This window comes from Manduca sexta, chromosome 7 (assembly GCF_014839805.1).
Source record: "Manduca sexta isolate Smith_Timp_Sample1 chromosome 7, JHU_Msex_v1.0, whole genome shotgun sequence".
Classification (NCBI taxonomy): Eukaryota; Metazoa; Arthropoda; class Insecta; order Lepidoptera; family Sphingidae; genus Manduca; species Manduca sexta.
In genome coordinates this window covers 10,066,057-10,085,244 of record NC_051121.1, presented here as the reverse complement: position 1 = coordinate 10,085,244, position 19,188 = coordinate 10,066,057, and the positions used below count along the sequence as shown (strand labels likewise).

At 34.2% G+C, this 19,188-nt stretch overlaps 1 protein-coding gene across 4 annotated transcripts in view; it reads left to right on the top strand.

Annotated features, from left to right (window-relative positions):
- Positions 1-19,188, top strand: part of LOC115446055 (alpha-N-acetylgalactosaminidase) — an 81,639-nt gene that overhangs the window by 23,392 nt on the left and 39,059 nt on the right. Inside the window, exons 1-3 of one of the 4 annotated variants that reach the window (XM_030172605.2) lie at positions 12,990-13,117; positions 13,573-13,952; positions 14,429-14,603. In XM_030172605.2, the coding sequence (XP_030028465.1) occupies positions 13,780-13,952; positions 14,429-14,603 (348 nt within the window). In that variant the 5' untranslated portion in view covers positions 12,990-13,117; positions 13,573-13,779. Of the gene's footprint in view, positions 1-12,989; positions 13,118-13,137; positions 13,166-13,572; positions 13,953-14,428; positions 14,604-19,188 lie in introns of those variants that run through there. The other 3 variants (XM_030172608.2, XM_030172607.2, XM_030172606.2) reach the window with 3 other exon arrangements.

Below are 19,188 nucleotides of genomic sequence, written 5' to 3'. Positions count from 1 at the left end.
ATGACAATATAACATGTATAATAAAAAAGAGAAAAAAATAAAGAAATATAATACAATTATTATTATGTCAATAATGGCAGCCCTCAATTAAATAACTCCATAATTAAATAGAAAAAAATCATCCATATTTCCAATGAAGTATTGGTATCGAACTAGGAACTCAGTACTTGTAGCGCGGAAGGATGCGAGGTCATACTAATTAATGAGCTATAACTGAAGAGCATTTGACCTAATCAACATAACTGCATTCAATATTGCACTTTACATGTCATAGATTCTGGTTCGTTATTGAATACTAACTGTTATTGTTATTGTTAGTGTTTATTGGTTTCAAAGGCAGATGAGTTCGGCACGCGATATACTTTTAACCGCTCAGTTTAATATGTAAGTATTGTAATCATGAACCTTTGACTGAAGGTAGACCATATTGATATGGGTCGAAAGAGGCCCCAAACATTACCCCCGCGATTGCTGGACGGTATAATGCACTTTCTCTGCATAACCTAATAAAAGTTCCATCTGACCCAGAAAAAGTTTGAAAGGGGTCTATGAGAAAAAAGTTTGCGCACCTCTGACCTAGAAGAACTATCGCTTACCTGAGACGATGTCCATACATCCGTTCTCACTGAGCTACGAAGTCGTAAGCTCATTATGCAAGAAGTAACCAAACTAGTTGGATCAAGTCACATTAAAATGAAGTAATGAGGTAAACAACATTGGGTTTAAATTCAATTCGATTAACGAAATGATTCTTGTTTATACAATGGACCTTGGGTTCCATTCCTGGTATAGGTATTATGAGTAAACATTTATCTATCTATTTATCAAGTATATATCGTAAGAGAAGATATATAACAACTAGCTGACCCGACAGTCTTAACTATGAATTTGCAGCGCGCATTCTGTCAATCGCTGACAGCTATTTAAAACAATAAAATAGTGAAATCGGTCCAGCTGTTCACGCGTGATGACGTGAGCAAGGGAAATAGGGATTCATTTTTATATACCTATATAGATAATATCAGCCCTGTATTATATACTGTCCCACTGCTGGGGACGGGCCTCCTCCACTAGTGAGAGGGATTAGGCATTAGTTCACTACACGCCCTCAAAATCCCTATAAAGAACTTCTCAGGTATGCAGGTTTTACTCACGATGTTTTCCTTCACCGTTAAAGAAAGTGGTAATTCACAAAGAACACACACATAATTTTTAGAAAAGTCAGAGGTGTGTGCCCTTTGGATTTGAACCTGCGGACATTCGTCTTGGCAGTCCGTTCCATTATCTATATATTCATCAAGTATATATCGCAAGAGAATATCAACATTAAATTATAAAAACATAGTCTTCATAAACAAATGTTTCCGTAAAAGGATCAAATATCAAATGATACTAAAAACGCTTGCTCGCTCCATAATGCCTAAAATGGAATAGCTGCAACAATTTAATAAAATCTGCAGATATCCAAAATTACCATAACAGGCTAATGCGGAACAGATTACAGCTAATTTCGTTCTACATATTATTTGAATAACCTAGAATGGATGTGAAAAAGCGAATACAATCGTAAAAATTACCAATCGGCTTAAGCTATAGAATCTTGCTTACTTAACACTGAATATTTTAAAAATAATCCCTGCATAAAACAAGATAATCAAGTCACGACGTTTGCGATTGCGAAGTTTGATAGTATTGGAGCAGTCCATCATTATATTATCAAAAATTTTTTTTCCTTTTTCAATGTCCATGTTGTCTGTAAGATATTGCTTCGAGTGACAAGATCACCAACTGTACTCTATTAATGAGTGAATATGCGATGTCTTTTTCTCTCCATGTACATGTATACAATAAAAAATTAAGTAAATATCAAGCAATAAATAATCAAACATTTCCATTGCAACTGTTTTAATTCAACACAAGCAAAGTCGCGAGAATACAATTATTGCCAGCATACAAAAGCGAATTTCAAAACAAAGTGATATCAATTCAAGTTAAACATTTCGTGCAAGGCGTGTCGGTGCAGAAATCGCGGACCGGTCCGCGGTGACCCATATTGCGGCATTTATAGAGAAACGAGCTCAAAACTGCAACACTGGCTATCTGCGACCGTTTAAGGTACGGTTTTGAACATCGATACGTTTTTTATGCGGGAAATTGACCCCACTGTACCTGATGATAAGCGTCCAGATGGTGTTAACGGACGAGTGATGTGTATCTCTATGCAGTTGACAGAATAATACCAACCTGTTTGATATCGGATACACAGGCTGTTCAAGGAACGCACGGAACGAAGGAACTTAATTGTTTAAAATTACTTCGAATTTAAAAATGGACTTGCGGATTATTGTTTATATCACAATTAATATGGGGACAATGGTGACTGTACAATAATTAGCTATTATTTAATATGTTTACTAGATTTATGACATTTCGTGCGGTTGTTTTTAGTTCCAAACAAAATAATAGCGACACACTTACGTGAGTCTAATGCAACTTTAGACCTTGTGTACGGTTGTGCTATCCGGGTAGATCGAAATATCCTACGTCAGCTAACATGCAGATACTTCTACTGTCGCTCTGTGTATAGGGATAGATTACTAGCAATTTTTACTCTAAAAAAAATAGTTATATTCCAAAAGACGACCAGAGTGCAATGCAATGCGTGATTTTTATTTCAAAATATTATTATATTAATTAAATTGTAAAAAAGTTACGGACATAATCATAAAGCCTGTTTTGGACTTTGTATTGAATATTTTCAGGCAGCGAAGCCCCTGCTTCAGATTTTGTTTTGAATATTTTCAATAATATATATAGGCAGTACTCGCCATTCACAACAAATGCAGTCTGCAACATTCTTCGGAAAGGCACCTTTACCGCCCGCAGCATTTCTAAACTACTAGCCAAGCATGTTTATACATAAATATTTGCGAAGTAATTTTATTGTCTCCGTATCAAAATAAACACGCCTTTGGCATAGTTGGGACTGCAAATTCCGACGAATTTAAAGAGGTATTTCTTACTAATCAGAGTGCCATCTGGATAAGCTGCCAAATCCGGAATGCTAGCGATAAACTCACGCGCATTATTCTGAACACGTTTACGAAAGTAGCATTAAGTTGCACTCTGAGTGGACAAACAGAACTTTGAATTAAAATCACTGCTTATATCCTAAGGCATTAGATATAGTCACATAATTACAGTTACTATATTTACATTTAATAAAATTGTAACAGGCCGATGTCTGTACATTGTACAATATACATATTGAATAAAAATTAATATAGGGTCTTTATTAGATCAACAGAAGCCAAAACAGTTTTTACAATTTTCGTCTGTCTGTATGTTTGTACACGTATCACGCAAAACGACTGCATGAAACAGAATGCATTTAGTTTCCGCTGCGCTCGAGACATGAGGTGTTAAGTCTTATTATATTCAGTAGCTACACTGGCTAAAATGTCCTTCAAACCGGAACACAACAGTGACTACACACTGCTGCTTGATAGAAATAGACGTAGCGGTGGTACCCAGGTGGACTCTCACATATGAGAGACCTACCAGCAGTAAAAATACGATTTAAAATTTGATGATCCACAGACTATATACTCGCGATATTTTCTACAGCGATTCGCGCATAAATTCAAATATTTGGCCAACATAAGATACTTATTAACATAATAATATTGAACACTATTTGGATTAATGGCTTATAAATATTTATGCAATGTATTGAAATCTAGCATACTTACCAAATTATCTTACTAATATAACACAAAAGTATGGGTGTTTGGATGTTTGTTGGAAGTAAGCGTAAAACTGCTGAACTGTTTTGAATGAAATTTGGGTCACAGATAGATCAGGGTCTGGATTAACGAACATGTTACTTTTTAAACGACGCCTACGGAGAAAGGTTGATTATTTGTCGTACTTTATTTTTATTTATGTTTAGCGATATTTTTTTCCCGTGGTCCGATTTAAATAATTTTGCATTCAATTTTGTGTAGCTTTGGAATGGCCCCATTTTAATTTAACTGATATAGGACTTGTCCTTAGAAGATACAGAGGAGAACTCCTCAAAATCAAATAGGATTTTGATAATCTATTTTGTGTTGGATTTAGTATAGCTTCACCATACTACTATATTACTAAATGTTGTTTGTCCTTGAATATCCAAGATGCAACAGAGAACTCCTCAAAATAAATCAAGATTAGAAAGATTATTTTTATTGGGTTAAATTATATGTGCTTAACAACTAACAAAAAAGCCAAAAATAAAAACATAAAAACGACTCTAAAACCCTTTATAATCCAAAAAATAACTAAACTAATAAGAAATGATTAAAAGCACTGTAATATATTTTTTTAATTCGTGTTTACTATACATACTTAGTATCACGCGACTATCACATAGGGATAGGCAAAGAGTATGGTTTGTCACTTTGCACGATTCTGGCATACTTCTCTCGCTTCCTCTACCTTTATCAATCTTATCATGCATTCCCGCCAGTTCAGGGTACTTTTGACCTGGCCTTTACTAACAAATATCTGACATTTAAAGGTTCGGAGCAGTCGACTCCTACGGGCTCTTCCATTAGGGGTGTTTCTATGGTTATATATTAAACACGTTCAATACTTTTTTGGTGCTTAAATTAGGCAAATAATTTTTTTCCCGACAAATTCATAAACTATCTCGAGAGTCTTTCAGTCAAGCGTGGCTGCATGCAACAAGTGTAATTTCTAATTTGTTTATCAAGAGTTAATTTCCCTCGCTGTGTGGAGACGTAAAAGTATATACTGGTCCGGTCTCTTACATAAACATTACGTAAGGCGTGGACAGCATCAGCCTACTGGTCACGTGACCGCCTAATGTTCACATGGTACGTGATACCAATGTAATTTGTATGGAAAAAATAGATCGATTACTATTTTTAACGGTATCGTATAAGGAAATATTAGTTACAAGTTTTGACAGTCTTATTGTTCGTGTTTTTATAGGTTTTAAAATAATTTATATACATAATAATATAATACGCAGGTAATAATTGCTGCCTCGGTGGCGCAGTTGTGTAAGGTACGACTGCAGTGCTGAGGTCTCGGGTTCGATCTTAAGGTTGCGCGATATTGGGTTTTTCTATTCTATTTTAGCCCGGAGTTTAGAATATGTGCCAGATATGGCGATAAATTCGCACACTTAGCGGAAAGTGGGTGTACCAATTGGGCCTCTGGATTTCTCTTCGGGGGAGAAAACACCATAGACTTATACAGATATATTATGATTCAAATCAATTTATTAATTTGTGTACTAAAAACCTAGGTCACTGCTATAAAATATCAATAATTCACCCTACGAAAAAACAACCTCAGAAGTAGATATATAATTCTATCCTATAATATTGTAACCTCTGCCATTCTATTTAACAGTAGCAGAAACACAGTTTACAGCAATTACATCCAATTCCACGGAACCAAAGCATCATTCTAATGATGACTTAATGATCAGCTACAATATGTCGCTATTGTGCCCAGCGTTTCCATTCAGACGTTTATGAGCTGCAATTTGCCCCATTATAGTGCAATTTGCATTCGCCATTGGTATTATGAATTATCAATTACCTTTTCATATTATCTACATATTTAGATCATGTTTTCATATAAATAGTGGTAACTTAGCTGGTGGTAGGATATAGTTTATATCCGTCCGGATAGCGACCACTGAATACAAGGTATTAAATCCGCCATATTGGTTAGTGTAAGCGTGTCGCGTTCCGGGATCAAGCAGTGTATATCCAGTTCTAATAGTCCGGCATAATTGTGTCGACTGACTTTTAAAGTTACTATATAAAAATTAAAAAGAAGAGGTTCAGCTTTTAATGGTGTGGCGAAAATTTCGTAAATATTTGATGACAACTGAAATACCTTGTTAGATTTATAATAAATTTTACAAATTTTTTTCATCTTCTAAACAAAATTAAAGCAAATTATGTAAATATTCAATGAATAAAACCAAATATTTCAAGCATGGAACTAATAAAATAGACGGTCATTTATTTTTTGTTACGTACAATCATAAATCAAACGAATTCCAAATTGACAACACAAAAGATTTAACTTTAAGCACGAACTGTACCATTAATAAACAACAATCTAAATGAAATAAATCTGTTAAGGACGCCTAGTAAACATAACTAGAGCGATATTACGATTACTCCAACGTTCATTGAAAGTAAAAGCAAAGCGTAGGTTCAAATGGCGCACGACATTACATTTACTCTTTGAACTGTTGGAATAAATTGATTTAATTCCTTCCTCACCGAATTTCGGCCATGGCGGCCAAACTGAACAGAGATCAGTCATGTAGGAGATATTGTAGTGCATAAGTGTGCAATACGCAGGTGCACTTTGTTCATTCACTCCATAGTCCGGCAAGACAGCAATCCGACATGATTGGAGAGAGATCAGGCGCAGGACCAACGGCTTTAAGTGGTTAATGAAATAAATTAATTGAAGTACAAAGGCTAATATGCTGATTTGGCGTTAATATGATCCGGCTGTATCTAAAATATTTAAATTGGTGAAATTGGCTATTACGAGATTCAACAGAGGTATTCAAATAAAAAAATACTAACGGAGAATGTTATATTAAATACAAATCAGTCAATTCAAGTTCCATACAGTCTTACCGAGACTTTTTACAAAGGATTTACATTCTTTATCGTATTCTTTATTACTTAATGTTGAATCCAAATTGAACAGACTTATAAATGTCAATTCATTCATTGATATAGTGCTGGATTCTTCCATACTTCTCTCTTTTCGATTTATCGAGAATTTGTTACATTCGTAATCATAGTTATTCCTCATATCATTGCAACAGTTTAATATTCATTAAATTGTGCTGTATACCGTCAAAAATATAGAAGTTTGAAACTTAATATGATCCTGATTGATAAAAGAATCCAAGTCAAGGAAGGCAAAGTAGTATGTAAAATTATCCGCCAGATGTCGTAAGGGCCAGTGGAGTGCAACAGTAATTACGGAGGCTATCGCAACTCAGTTGCAAATGGGACAATTATGCGATCTAATGTAAGATATTTTGGGGAAACAAGAAGTTAAAAATGAATGAAACTTGGTTTAATACTTTGTCAATAGCCGTTTTCAATAAACGATTCTAATATCAATCTTCCAAAAATTAACCAATCAAAATAAGGCATATGTAAGCGTGTCACAAAAACTTTGTTCTATTTATTTATTTTAGGTCGAAAAGAGCGACTGGGAACAATTTTATATTGACTAAATGCAACTAAACTACGAAGCCATAAAGGAAAAAAGTGCGATTGGGTTTTATTGAAAATGGCGGTTAATTAGAAATAGACCGAATGAATGAAGTACTAATTTATCTGTTTACGGAAAGGAACGATTAACTTATATGGTACACGAGAGACATGCGCTCTGAACTAGTAATGCCTTCTATAGCTGTCTTGAAATCTATAATTATATATTTTGTATCAAAATTAAAACTTTTAATGACAGTTCAAAATATAACTCAATATATTATGCTCATCTCTCATTTAATTGAAGTATAAAGTAACTTGAGGCAAGTGAAATCGGCAAGCAGACAGGTGTCGCGGCCGACATAACAGTTGCATTAATCTGCGCACGACATTGTTACTTGTCTCACGTGACTTCGACAAATGGTCCATAGAACTCTTTGACCCACGGTCCTGTGCCTATGATATAATAATTTAGGTTTAAAGTATTAATTTGCACAATTAATTGATATACTTATAGGACAAAATATTCAATTTGTATTATCAAGTGGCAGGACATATAAGTGCTAACTGCTTGACATCCTATTACCTTAAAATGTTTCTAGCTATGTGTATATATTGTTAATCATATTATAATCAGTGAAACTTTGTAATTCAAGGTGTTGGGTGGTGTTTCTACTGTTTATGGGTGGTGGTATCGCTTACCATAAGGCGAAAGGCAAGCTCGTCTCGAGTAAAAAATATCTAACTATGGTTCTTAAGCTTTCACTTATCGTTTCTAAAGTTACCTATTTTATATAACTATATTTTACCATTTTGCTCATTTAATTTGGATTATTTATACATATTATAAAACAAAATCCCCTCTTCTGTGTGTTATTGATTTTCTCAAAATCTTCTGAATGGATTTTTATGAAATTTGGTATGAAGATAGTTTAAGACCCTGGGCCTTCTCAGGTGGTCTATAACCTTTTATAGACCACCTAGAAAATATATAGTGGGACTTTTGTCTCGGAAAACTCTTTCATGCGAGCAAAGCCGCGAGAAAAAGCTAGTTTATAGATATTATAATTTGTTCTTAAAAATCTATTTTTAATACAACTTTCAAGTTTATTTCTATATGCTACATCCTTGTTTAAATTTGTAAAAATATACAAGTTATAAACACGTGAATGCAAATTGTAAACTATAAAATACGTCTCCATATTTATCACGAATGACGGCATAATAAAAGCGATTTGATTGTACTGATATAAAAATAATCGGTGGCTCACATGTCTGAGTAAAGCTGTTACCGCACTGACAATACTTTCTGCCTATAACACTCGGTTTCTGCTCCAAATAATTGGTCTGACATATTTCTCAAGAGTGATGCGCACATTAATGTAAACATAAGTTGATGACCTTTTTCAAATAGAATAGGGTAGTTGACTACATTTTTCAAATATGTAACGGAAAAGGAATTTTTAAAATCTACGCAATAATAAGTTAAAAAGCTTTGTAATAGCAAACTGTGACGTCACCAACTGTCACCGACCATAATGCTCCGTGCGTGAGAAAAAAATAGCGCGATATATCCACCACGACTTTTACTCATAGTATTTCAGTATCAATAACTCTTTTATTTTTCAACCAATTTTGATATTGATTTCACCGAGGAATTTCTATTTCGTGTTATTTTCTGTTACATATGAAATAATGTACAAAATCAAACATACGAAACTACCCCTATAAGGTAAAATACTACCCCTATAAGGCACAATTAATGCGGGCCATTTATGTGCAAAGGGGCAAATCTTTTACCATATCGAGCATTCATTCCAATCCCAATCAATTGATGTCTCTTTCGAATTTGAACTTTACACTTTTGTTTCACATTGTCGTTACAACCACACGCAGTTAAGGCAGTGTGCGCCCTAACAACAGTCTTCACAAAGTTCTACCGTTTGTGTGGACACGGCTTATGAAAAGCAATTGTTCTATTACAAAACTAATTACCGACATCCTACTGATTGTACTTTAATTGATTTCTATTCTTTCATAATCACGCTTGTTAATGTGATACTTTCTGAGAAATGACATTGGAACATTGTGTTGCTAGCTTTTGTCTGCGACTTTACTTACAAAAGTTAATACCAATGGAGCTCCTTTCCCATTTTGAAGTCCTTTAAGAATGTAGTCTTTTTGAAAACTTTAAACTATCAAGATATTCCTTATTAATTTATCTATTTAATAGTGTTGGGTGCGACTTACAATTATGTGTACTTTAGGAGTTCCACTAAACCAAGTATTTTAGTGGCTGTTTATAGTGACTTAAATAACAAAATATCCACATAAAAAATACTTACAAAGTTAAAATAACAAATTATAGAATTATGTTTAATTTTTTTTTATATTTTTAAATTTGGAAAAGATGGCTTCTAAAAATTCAGTTAGCAAGCCGTTTTAGGAAGCATCTGAACTAAATACAAATTAGGCAAATAAATATCGCGACCTTGCAATACTTAATACTACCGGGCAAGTATAAGATGAGATGACACAAGGCGAAATGTTACGCAAACATAAAATGTCAACACGCGAGTGCACGTTTTATCATTCAAATATATAAATGCGATGTTTATTATATATGTTAATATAATGCGATAGTCAGATGGGTATTTCTGAAGTAGAATTTGCGATAGTTATATGTAGACATATATATGTTGTCTCAGGTTTCCTTTAGGAAAATGTCACCTTTGATATAGAATAAGGGAGAGTAAGATGAAACAGGAAAATCACTTACAAAATACTAATCTCTTAAATGGCAGAACGATCCAAACTCGTCGATTCCTTTCCGAGCAAGTAATTTAAGTCGTCTTTTAAATCGGTAGACGGTGAAGTCATCCTTTTTAAAAATGAATGTGTTTCATTTGTTTAATAATTAAATTTTTGATTAATGCTATTTTTAATCGAACGGTTTCATACGTCGGTTTGTTACGAAATTGATCAAAAGGACAATGGATATCTCGAAACGTTAGTTAATTTATGAATAATATTAACACGTTAATGATGTATGAGGGCCTTAATTAGCTATTAAGTCTATAAGTTGTTAAGTTTGTTTCATAAACTATAGAGCAACGGTTTTGTAAAGTATTGATAAATTTATTTTATTTGTTTCAAATGTCATCTAAGTATACATATTATAAAACAAAGTCTCCAAAAGCTGTCTATCTATATGTGATCGATTTTCCCAAAATCTACTGAACGGATTTTTGTAAAGTTTTTACTTAAAGATAGTGCAATTCTTATGTAAGGCTTAGGTTAATAGTAAATTACGGTTTTATGTATATTGACTGAAATATAACGATTACTTTATATTAAACTAGCTTTTGTTTGTAGTTTCCCGCGTGATCGAGTTTTCCGGGATAAAAGTCCCGTTATATATTTACCTAATATAAAAAGTATCTTATGTCCTTCTCAAGGCGTGAAACTATCTTCATCATCATCAGCTGCATAAAGTCCACTGCTAAACATAGACCTCTAACAATTTCCAGAGAGATCAGTCGAAAGCGGCATGAATTAAAACTACCTCCATACAAAATGTCATAGAAATCCGTTCGTTATTTTTCAAGTTTATCGCGTTCAGACAGATGCGGCGGGCATTGTTTTAATATTGAATTTAATATTACAAAATTACAATGCCTTCATTCGGCCGGCGACAGACGTCACGAGAGAATATCAATATGTCAGAGAAAGTTCTTAAATAATCCTCATGACAAGTGACCGGCATATATAGACATCTTAATTGGAATATGAGGCAATAGAGATGAAATCTTGACGCTCAGCCGGTGAATTAAGCACTGCGCAGACGTCAACTTGTCGATAAACATTGGACAATAATATATATAATAATGTCTTTTATTCATTCATTATATATAAGTGCACACACTCCAACTTCCGAAATCACATGACTGAAACATACATACACACATCATCACGCATTTAACTCCGAAGGGGTATGCAGAGGCGCAACCAGGGCACCCACTTTTCGCCAAGTGTGTTCCGTCCCATGATGTTATAGAGGACGAGCCTATCGCCATATCGGGCTTAAATCCAGACTCCGGGCAGATACTGAGAAAATCCCAAATATTACTTTGCCCGACCCGGGATTCGAACCCAGGACCTCACAGCGCTGTCGTACCGCACAGTACAACTGCACCACCGAGGCATATATTCGATAATAATAATATTATAATAAATCCATCGTGTTTAAATTAAATATTAGAAGGTGTCAACCCAATGGAGCATTTACCACATATATTATTTGATATCGAACGTATTATATTGTATGAACCTTAATGGACACTTACTATCTAGGTGAAGGCAGTAATGTTGCATAACAGCACTTATGAGCCGTATCGAATTGTACATTATTGTATTCATTACAATATACAGTCAGTCACAAATGTAATTGAAAACATTAAAAACTTCAAAACGATTTTACACATTAACTTCAATCGAAATATTAATTTTCTTTGTCTAAAATGAAGTAAATCCTATAAAATTTATATAAGTGAAGTATAAATGATTGTTGAAACGGATATTAGAGTAAAGGCGATTTGAAATGTATTTGTTCAGCTAAAATCGCGAACATGCATATATATAATACTAGCTTTTACCTGAGGTTCTGCCCGCGTATAAAAGTTTATTCCGGGATAAAGAAGCCTATACCATTCAGAAGTAATATTGCTTCCTATTTCTTAAAAAAATCTACATCAGTTTAGCAGTTCCCGAGATTATCACGCTCAAACAAACAAACACATTCTTCAGCTTTATATATTAGTACAGATTGCCTACAGCAAGCCAGTAATACTTAGATAATGTAATCTCAAAGAAAACGGAAGTAACAATTTTCCTCTTAATTTTCCCTTTCATAAGGATGATCGACGGCCAATATTTTTATGAAATTTCCACAAGCCATTTAAGACTGTGAGTTATGCGTGATAGTGTTTACTTTCCATATGAACAACTTAGATCGCTCTATTAAAAACGATTACGTGCGAAAATCTCTATACAAAGCAAAATAGAATTACTCTTATTATATTAATGCTTATTAATTGATGTTTAAGGACGATTGTGTTGTTTATTACCTTATGACACAAAGACAGTTACATTGTTTATATTGAAAGGGCTTTTAAATTCCAAGGGCATTGGACAAGGTGCCTTCTTTACAATTCGCTGGCTCACTATTACCTACACGTTTCTATGCTATATTAATTGATGTCCAAATTTAATCACATATGACAAATATTTTTGAGTTATTCTAAGTATTCTTCAGTGAAAACTTCAAAAATACAAAAGATACATAAACGGGGAATTGTTTTACTTATTATAATTTAATATTCCAGAATTTGTTTGATTTTGTAATGTGTTTGATTTGGTTGCTATCAATCATGATTTTATAATTGTAATCTGTAAATTATTTCTATATTTATTAGTATTTGTTACCGTTTACTTTCTTCTAGTATGTATTAGTTTTTTGGTAGAAACTTTGCTGGATTTTATTTTATATTTAATTGACGTGATTTTCCCAAATATTACCACAAAAAACGGAAATTTTGCAATGATCCCTAATTATGTGACTCTCACATAAAACAATTGTTAAGTGTCCACAATAGGTTACATGATAAAGATCAGTGTCGCAACGTCCCCAAGGTCCAATATATCTGAATACTTCATAACACACTCTTCACAACTATAATTACAATGATAGCGCACATCCTAAGTGATTGCATCTGCTGAAGTTAACGTCAGTTTTAATTGCATATTTTTAAATATGTTACTGATGGCCCACGCGTCGTTTACAGGTATTTGAATTACTAGCTATTTAAATAATGATAGTAAATAAATAGATGGTAATATAGTTTTTTGTGATAGTACCTGCTCTACATTTAAACTCGTTCTGTAAAGGAGTTAGACAAATCTTAAAATAGAATATCAATGATTCAATTCTATTACAATGACTAATATTATTATCTCATTATCATACTAGACTTTTAATTAGACCGTGCCCCAGGACCTTACTCAATCTATCAACCTCATTCCATTCGCAAAAAAGGTTGACACATCAAGTTGTTCAATCTGTCACCGTTGGAATAAAAAAAATTTATGAAAAACTTTATTGTTATCTAACCGGGTCTTGTCTATTTACATCATTAGCCAAGGTCGAAACAACCGGTTTGTTTACGAGGAAACGGCATTTGACCCGCGGGAGGTCAATTAATCTTATCATTGTAATTAACACGTTTCCTTTTTGTTGCAGATAACTGATGCGGCACTGTTCGGATTAGGACCTACACCGACCAACCTCCTTAACATAACCTCAAAAGAAATGACAGCTGAGTGACATTAAAATTTTACATTCGCGCCTATAATTATTTTTGCTTTCGCGACAAAAATAGTGTCGAAAATTATGAGGATACGATCCTTGGCGAGATAATATTAAATTCTTTTCTGTGATAAATTTGTGATGGCGTCGTGGAAGTCGATCGTGGTTTGGACTTTGTGTGTGGTGGTAGCGCTGCTGGGGAACATCTCGGGGCTGGACAATGGGCTAGCCCTGACGCCTCCCATGGGATGGCTGGCTTGGGAAAGGTTTAGATGTAACACCGACTGCAAGAATGATCCTGATAATTGTATCAGGTGAGTGCTCATACATATTACTATATTGCTGGAATTTAAAATGATCTAGAAATGTCATATTATTAATTTATATTCTTAGATTTCAGTGAAATTGGTTTAGGGTTAGTTTTAAAATTATCAATTAGTTTATCCGCTGCTTTTTTCTTACTTTTTTCTTAAGCATAAATTATAAAATCATAAGTATTTTAGTTAAGACCTATTTTGATTGTCTTTTTAGATATGTTACAAAACCTTAGTTATCATAACATTCCTCAAATATACTTGCAAATAGTTTAACTTTTAAAATTTAAAAATCTATCAAAGTCCATATTATTTGTATAACTTATCTCTCCATTAATACATTACACTAAACTTCAGTTTTTCTACATTTGGCGGATTTTACTTCAGTAAACTTCAACGTAAATTACTTTCACTAGCACGGGCCGTATTACCCACCCGTTCCGATCACACGGGCCTTATTATCCACCCTGTTCCAGTGACCGTCTGTTCCGCACGATGACCGATATCCTGGTAAACGAGGGATACGCAGCTGCTGGCTACGAGTACATCAATGTAGACGACTGCTGGCCTGAGAGGGAGCGTGACCCCCACGGCAAGCTGGTGCCGGATCGGGAGAGGTTCCCGTATGGCATGAAGAGCCTGTCTGATTACGTGAGTATTGTAATTAATAATAATATCAGCCCTGTATTAAATACTTGCCCACTGCTGAGCACGGGCCTCCTCTACTACTGAGAGGGATTAGGCCTTAGTCCACCACGCTGGCCTAGTGCGGATAGGTAGACTTCACACACCTTCGAAATTCCTAAGTATTGTAATTAATAACAGAAATTCTATTTGTGTAGTATGCAATGTATATGAAGAAGTCGGATCCACGAAAATACTAGAAAAAAAAGGTAGAAGAAAGACCAGTCTAGATTAGTTACTTTAGGATAGTCTAGTTTCTAGATCATGGATGAAAGTTCGGTGCGTTGATACGTCAGGTATCTTTTCCTTTTTCTGAAAGACTATGGAATCCTAAACAATTATCGATGGAAAAGAATGCTAATAATTCGTGAAGAAACCTACCTTTTAAGTTCTCTATAAGAATTTCGAGGGTATTTGAAGTCTGTCAGTCCGCAATAGGACAACATGGAAGACTAAGGCCTAAATGTCCCAGTAGTAGAGGAGGGCCGTGCTCAGCAGTATGACAGTATACATTGTTGATATATATACTGGCTTTATGATTCGTAACACTATAGAAATGTATGATAATTGCAACACGGGATTGTTTTCGTACTCTAGCATACATTTAAATTACAACAACAACCGACGATACAAGAATGAACCACGCTGTAATTCGTCACCTCACGCGAGGCGACGCGCCGTGTAATGATCTGTATTAGCGCCCGCACCTTGTTGCCAGTGCATTAATCACGAAATTCAGATGCGCATGAGTCGCGTGCTACCGCTCCTTGCATGAGATGCAGTACGTTGAACTGTTATCGTTTGCTATACGATTGATGTGTACAATTGTTGTGATTGGTGTGATTCGTGAATGAATTTAGACTGTAATTGTTACCATCCATCGATTTATTTCTGGGCCTTATTATCATGTGTTTACGATCTTATGGTAACTAAGACATTGAACAATATAGTCAGTTATAGACCGAGGCAGTAGCCTATTTACTTCAAGAAAGTATTCTATACCGAGAAAATATATAGCGGGACCTTTAAAAACTATTTGCCGGAAAAACATTTTCAACCGAACCGCGAGCAAAAGCCAGTATTGTAATAAAATTAGTTCAAATACTAAATTCAAATGGACAACTACTTCATATACCCAAATTATGACAACGATATTATAAATGAATCTGTATAATATTATTCGTGTTATATTGCATAAGTATTAAGTTATGTTCATTACCTCGTTAATTTGCCAAATCTAATATTGCTCTCGATATTGCATAATTAATGTTTTTATACCACAAATTTTCCAAATCTACTTAATCGTGTGACACAATGTGTTAGATATCACGCTAGCCGTTAGATCTATACAGGAGACATGATTTATTTAAGATAACATGGTACTAATTCATTGTATTCAACATCACGCAATCAATGCTTCAATCACGTTTCAGTTGTAGAGAAATCAATCGTAGAAAAGTTTATTACAATATTAGTTTCAGAGAAGATAGAACATTTGTTTATTTATTATTAGGACAACCTGCAGTTGTTACATTACACATATAAAAGTAATTATAGACTTAAATGTACAACATTCTAAGGCATCAGCATGCATGAAAAAAAAACACCAATAAGGATGTGAGCGTAGCTAGTTATTTTCAAGGGGGGGAGGGTGCATGTCGGACCAATGTCCCTGGTCTTATGAATACAGATTTTATTATGTTGGGATGAAATCTATATCAATAAAAATGAATTACCGAATTGTTTGTACGCGCATAACTTCAACACTTAAACAACTGTACCAAATTGGATAAATCTTTCTTTTATATGTGTCAGGAGAAGGTTTATATGAATAATAACAATAAATATTTAAGAATCTTAGAAAAGCGAGTGTTCGAATGAGACAGAAGACTGTGAGATGTCTTCAATATATAGACAAAATTCTGACAATTTAAGACAGGACAACGTCTGTCAGGTCAGCTACTTAATAATAATGTTAAACATTTTATAGAGTCAGTCAAATTTTACTTTACCATCAGTTCGGAAAGCAGGTTCTATTAAAGAAGAACGCGCAAGAAACTCGTGTTGCTCTTGTCAAGTTTGTCGTATCGGTCTTGTTGTAAGACCGGTGAAAACAATATAATCGTTTATTGTAAACCAAACCCTATATAAAAAACCCTAGTAAAAGCAGCGATAGCTTAGTTGGTTGTGGAACGGACTGCCGAGACGAATGTCCGCAGGTTCAAATCCCAAGGGCACACACTTCTGATTTTTCTAAAAAATTATGTGTGTATTCTTTGTGAATTATCGTTCGCTTTATCGGTGAAGGAAAACATCGTGAGGAAACCTGCATACCTGAGAAGTTCTCTATAGGAATTTCGAGGGTGTGTGTAGTCTACCAATCCGCACTAGGCCAGCGTGGTGGACTAAGGCCTAATCCCTCTCAGTAGTAGAGGAAGCCCGTGCTCAGCAGTGGGCAAGTATATAATACAGGGCTGATATTATTATTATTATTATTAAACCCTATATAAACCTCTCCTCACGAAAAAAAGATTTTAGGCCATCCCCTCCCACCTCTCTTACACCTCTGATCAATAGACTACTTATAACGCGTCAATGCAACGTATTCATACATGTCAGTTTTATGCCTCGCCTTGTTAAATGTAGGTCCGTACCATGATCTAATATAAAAATCTAGGTCACAATCGAATAAGTTGTTTTTAACATTTGTGTGTATGCGATTAGTTAGTCACGTGTAACGTGCTTAAGAAAGTTAGGTATTTGTTAGTAGATAATATGGAGAAACTAACGATTGTGGTAGTAGATTAATAAGTGCGTATATCTTGCGTATATTATACTAGATTAGTGTCCAGTGCTTCTTTAGACGCTTCCGCTTCGTCCAATCTTGTATATCTTACGAAGATTTATCCCCTTATTCATAAACGTTATTTATCTAAGTACGGAGCATTGCTGTGATAACAAGTCTGGTTAGTGTTATAAAATCTTCCTCTAGAATTAAAGTCAGAGTTGTTGAGTTTATCTGCGAGCTCTTAGGTGTCTCTAGTACGATCTGATACGCTTGTAATATGGTCTATTTTTATATTTGATATTGCGTTTTAAATCAAACTACTTATTATGTCGTAAAAATATTAAAATAAAAGCTACTGTTACATACAACCTTTAGTGGTCTTATCAGATATCGATTCAGAAATCAGTGATCATAATTCATGATTGCACAATGCTACCAATGTAATAGTTTCCTTTTCTAAAGTATAAGGAAACAATATATTAAGATCGGGTTACATGACAACGTTTTTATATTGTTTTTACGTTCCATTTGCTTTTACACACTATAAACGCTGTTAGTTTAGAGGAGTACATGAGACACGTATTGCTCCAAATGCAGATGTCATAACATATTCTAGTCGACTATCGGACGATCTTATAATACATAACGACAGTTATGTGTTACAATATTTGGTATAATATTGTTACAATATTCTACCAAATATATTCAATTTGTAGATAATGTATGCATGACCTAAAATGTATTTTTATTGTAACGCTACTACATAAATACTCAGTTATATATTCTATCTTAAAGGTGAATGTATGAAAAGTTAATGTTCTGAAATTTTTATTTTTTTTAAAGATTACTTAAGCCGTTTTACAAAAGAAAACGCAAACCCGCAAGAAAACGTTCGCATGTGTTCCAAGCTTTACTAACAGGTGAATTATTTTAATGGATATCTTTTGTCGAGTGTTGTACGTTACTCAATTTCAATGGGAGTGGTTCACTGTTATTATGCTTGTTAAGTTCTGTTATCTGTTCAATTATTTGTTTCATAATATTGTATTATTTGCGATATTGGTGTTGTTGGGTCAGTTTTCCTGGTGTATGGCAGGTTTAGTTTTTTTTTTTTGCTTTGAATGACGAGAGCTTACCTTCACCTGATAGTAAGCGATACGACTGCCTATAAACAGTAGACACCAACCAACACCTTTATTATAAAGTATTGTTTTGTATTCCTCTGCGCTCGCCATCCTGAGACATGAGATGTTAAGTCTTATTATGTCTAGTAGTTACACTGGGTACAATATATATCTGTATTTATTAGTTTACATACATGAAAATAACGTTGTGTCCGTATTTTTGCAACTAGAGGCGTTCTAATCGAAGGACAGCTTTGTTAGCTTTGTTACAGCTATAAAAGCTGTCCTTCCAATACTTAATAGCGCCCTTTATTGCGAAATGACGGATATACGTAGACGTAATAAGGCTCCTTCACTATAAGTACTAAAACCAAACATCTCTTAGCGTAGTTTATGATGCAATCATTTACTAAACTCGTTATATAAATGCTTCTAAACGGATACGCCTTGTGTTAATAATAAAATCAAAAAAACCCAAAAACATAAACATAATTTATTAACTTCTTGAAACACCAAATTAATATATACGTTTTAGACCCGTTACGAGTCATCGAACTAGAGATTATAAAAATTACAAAACACGTCTGATAAATGCGAATGTTAATAGCACAAATAAATTATTGTAATTTACATTGTAAAG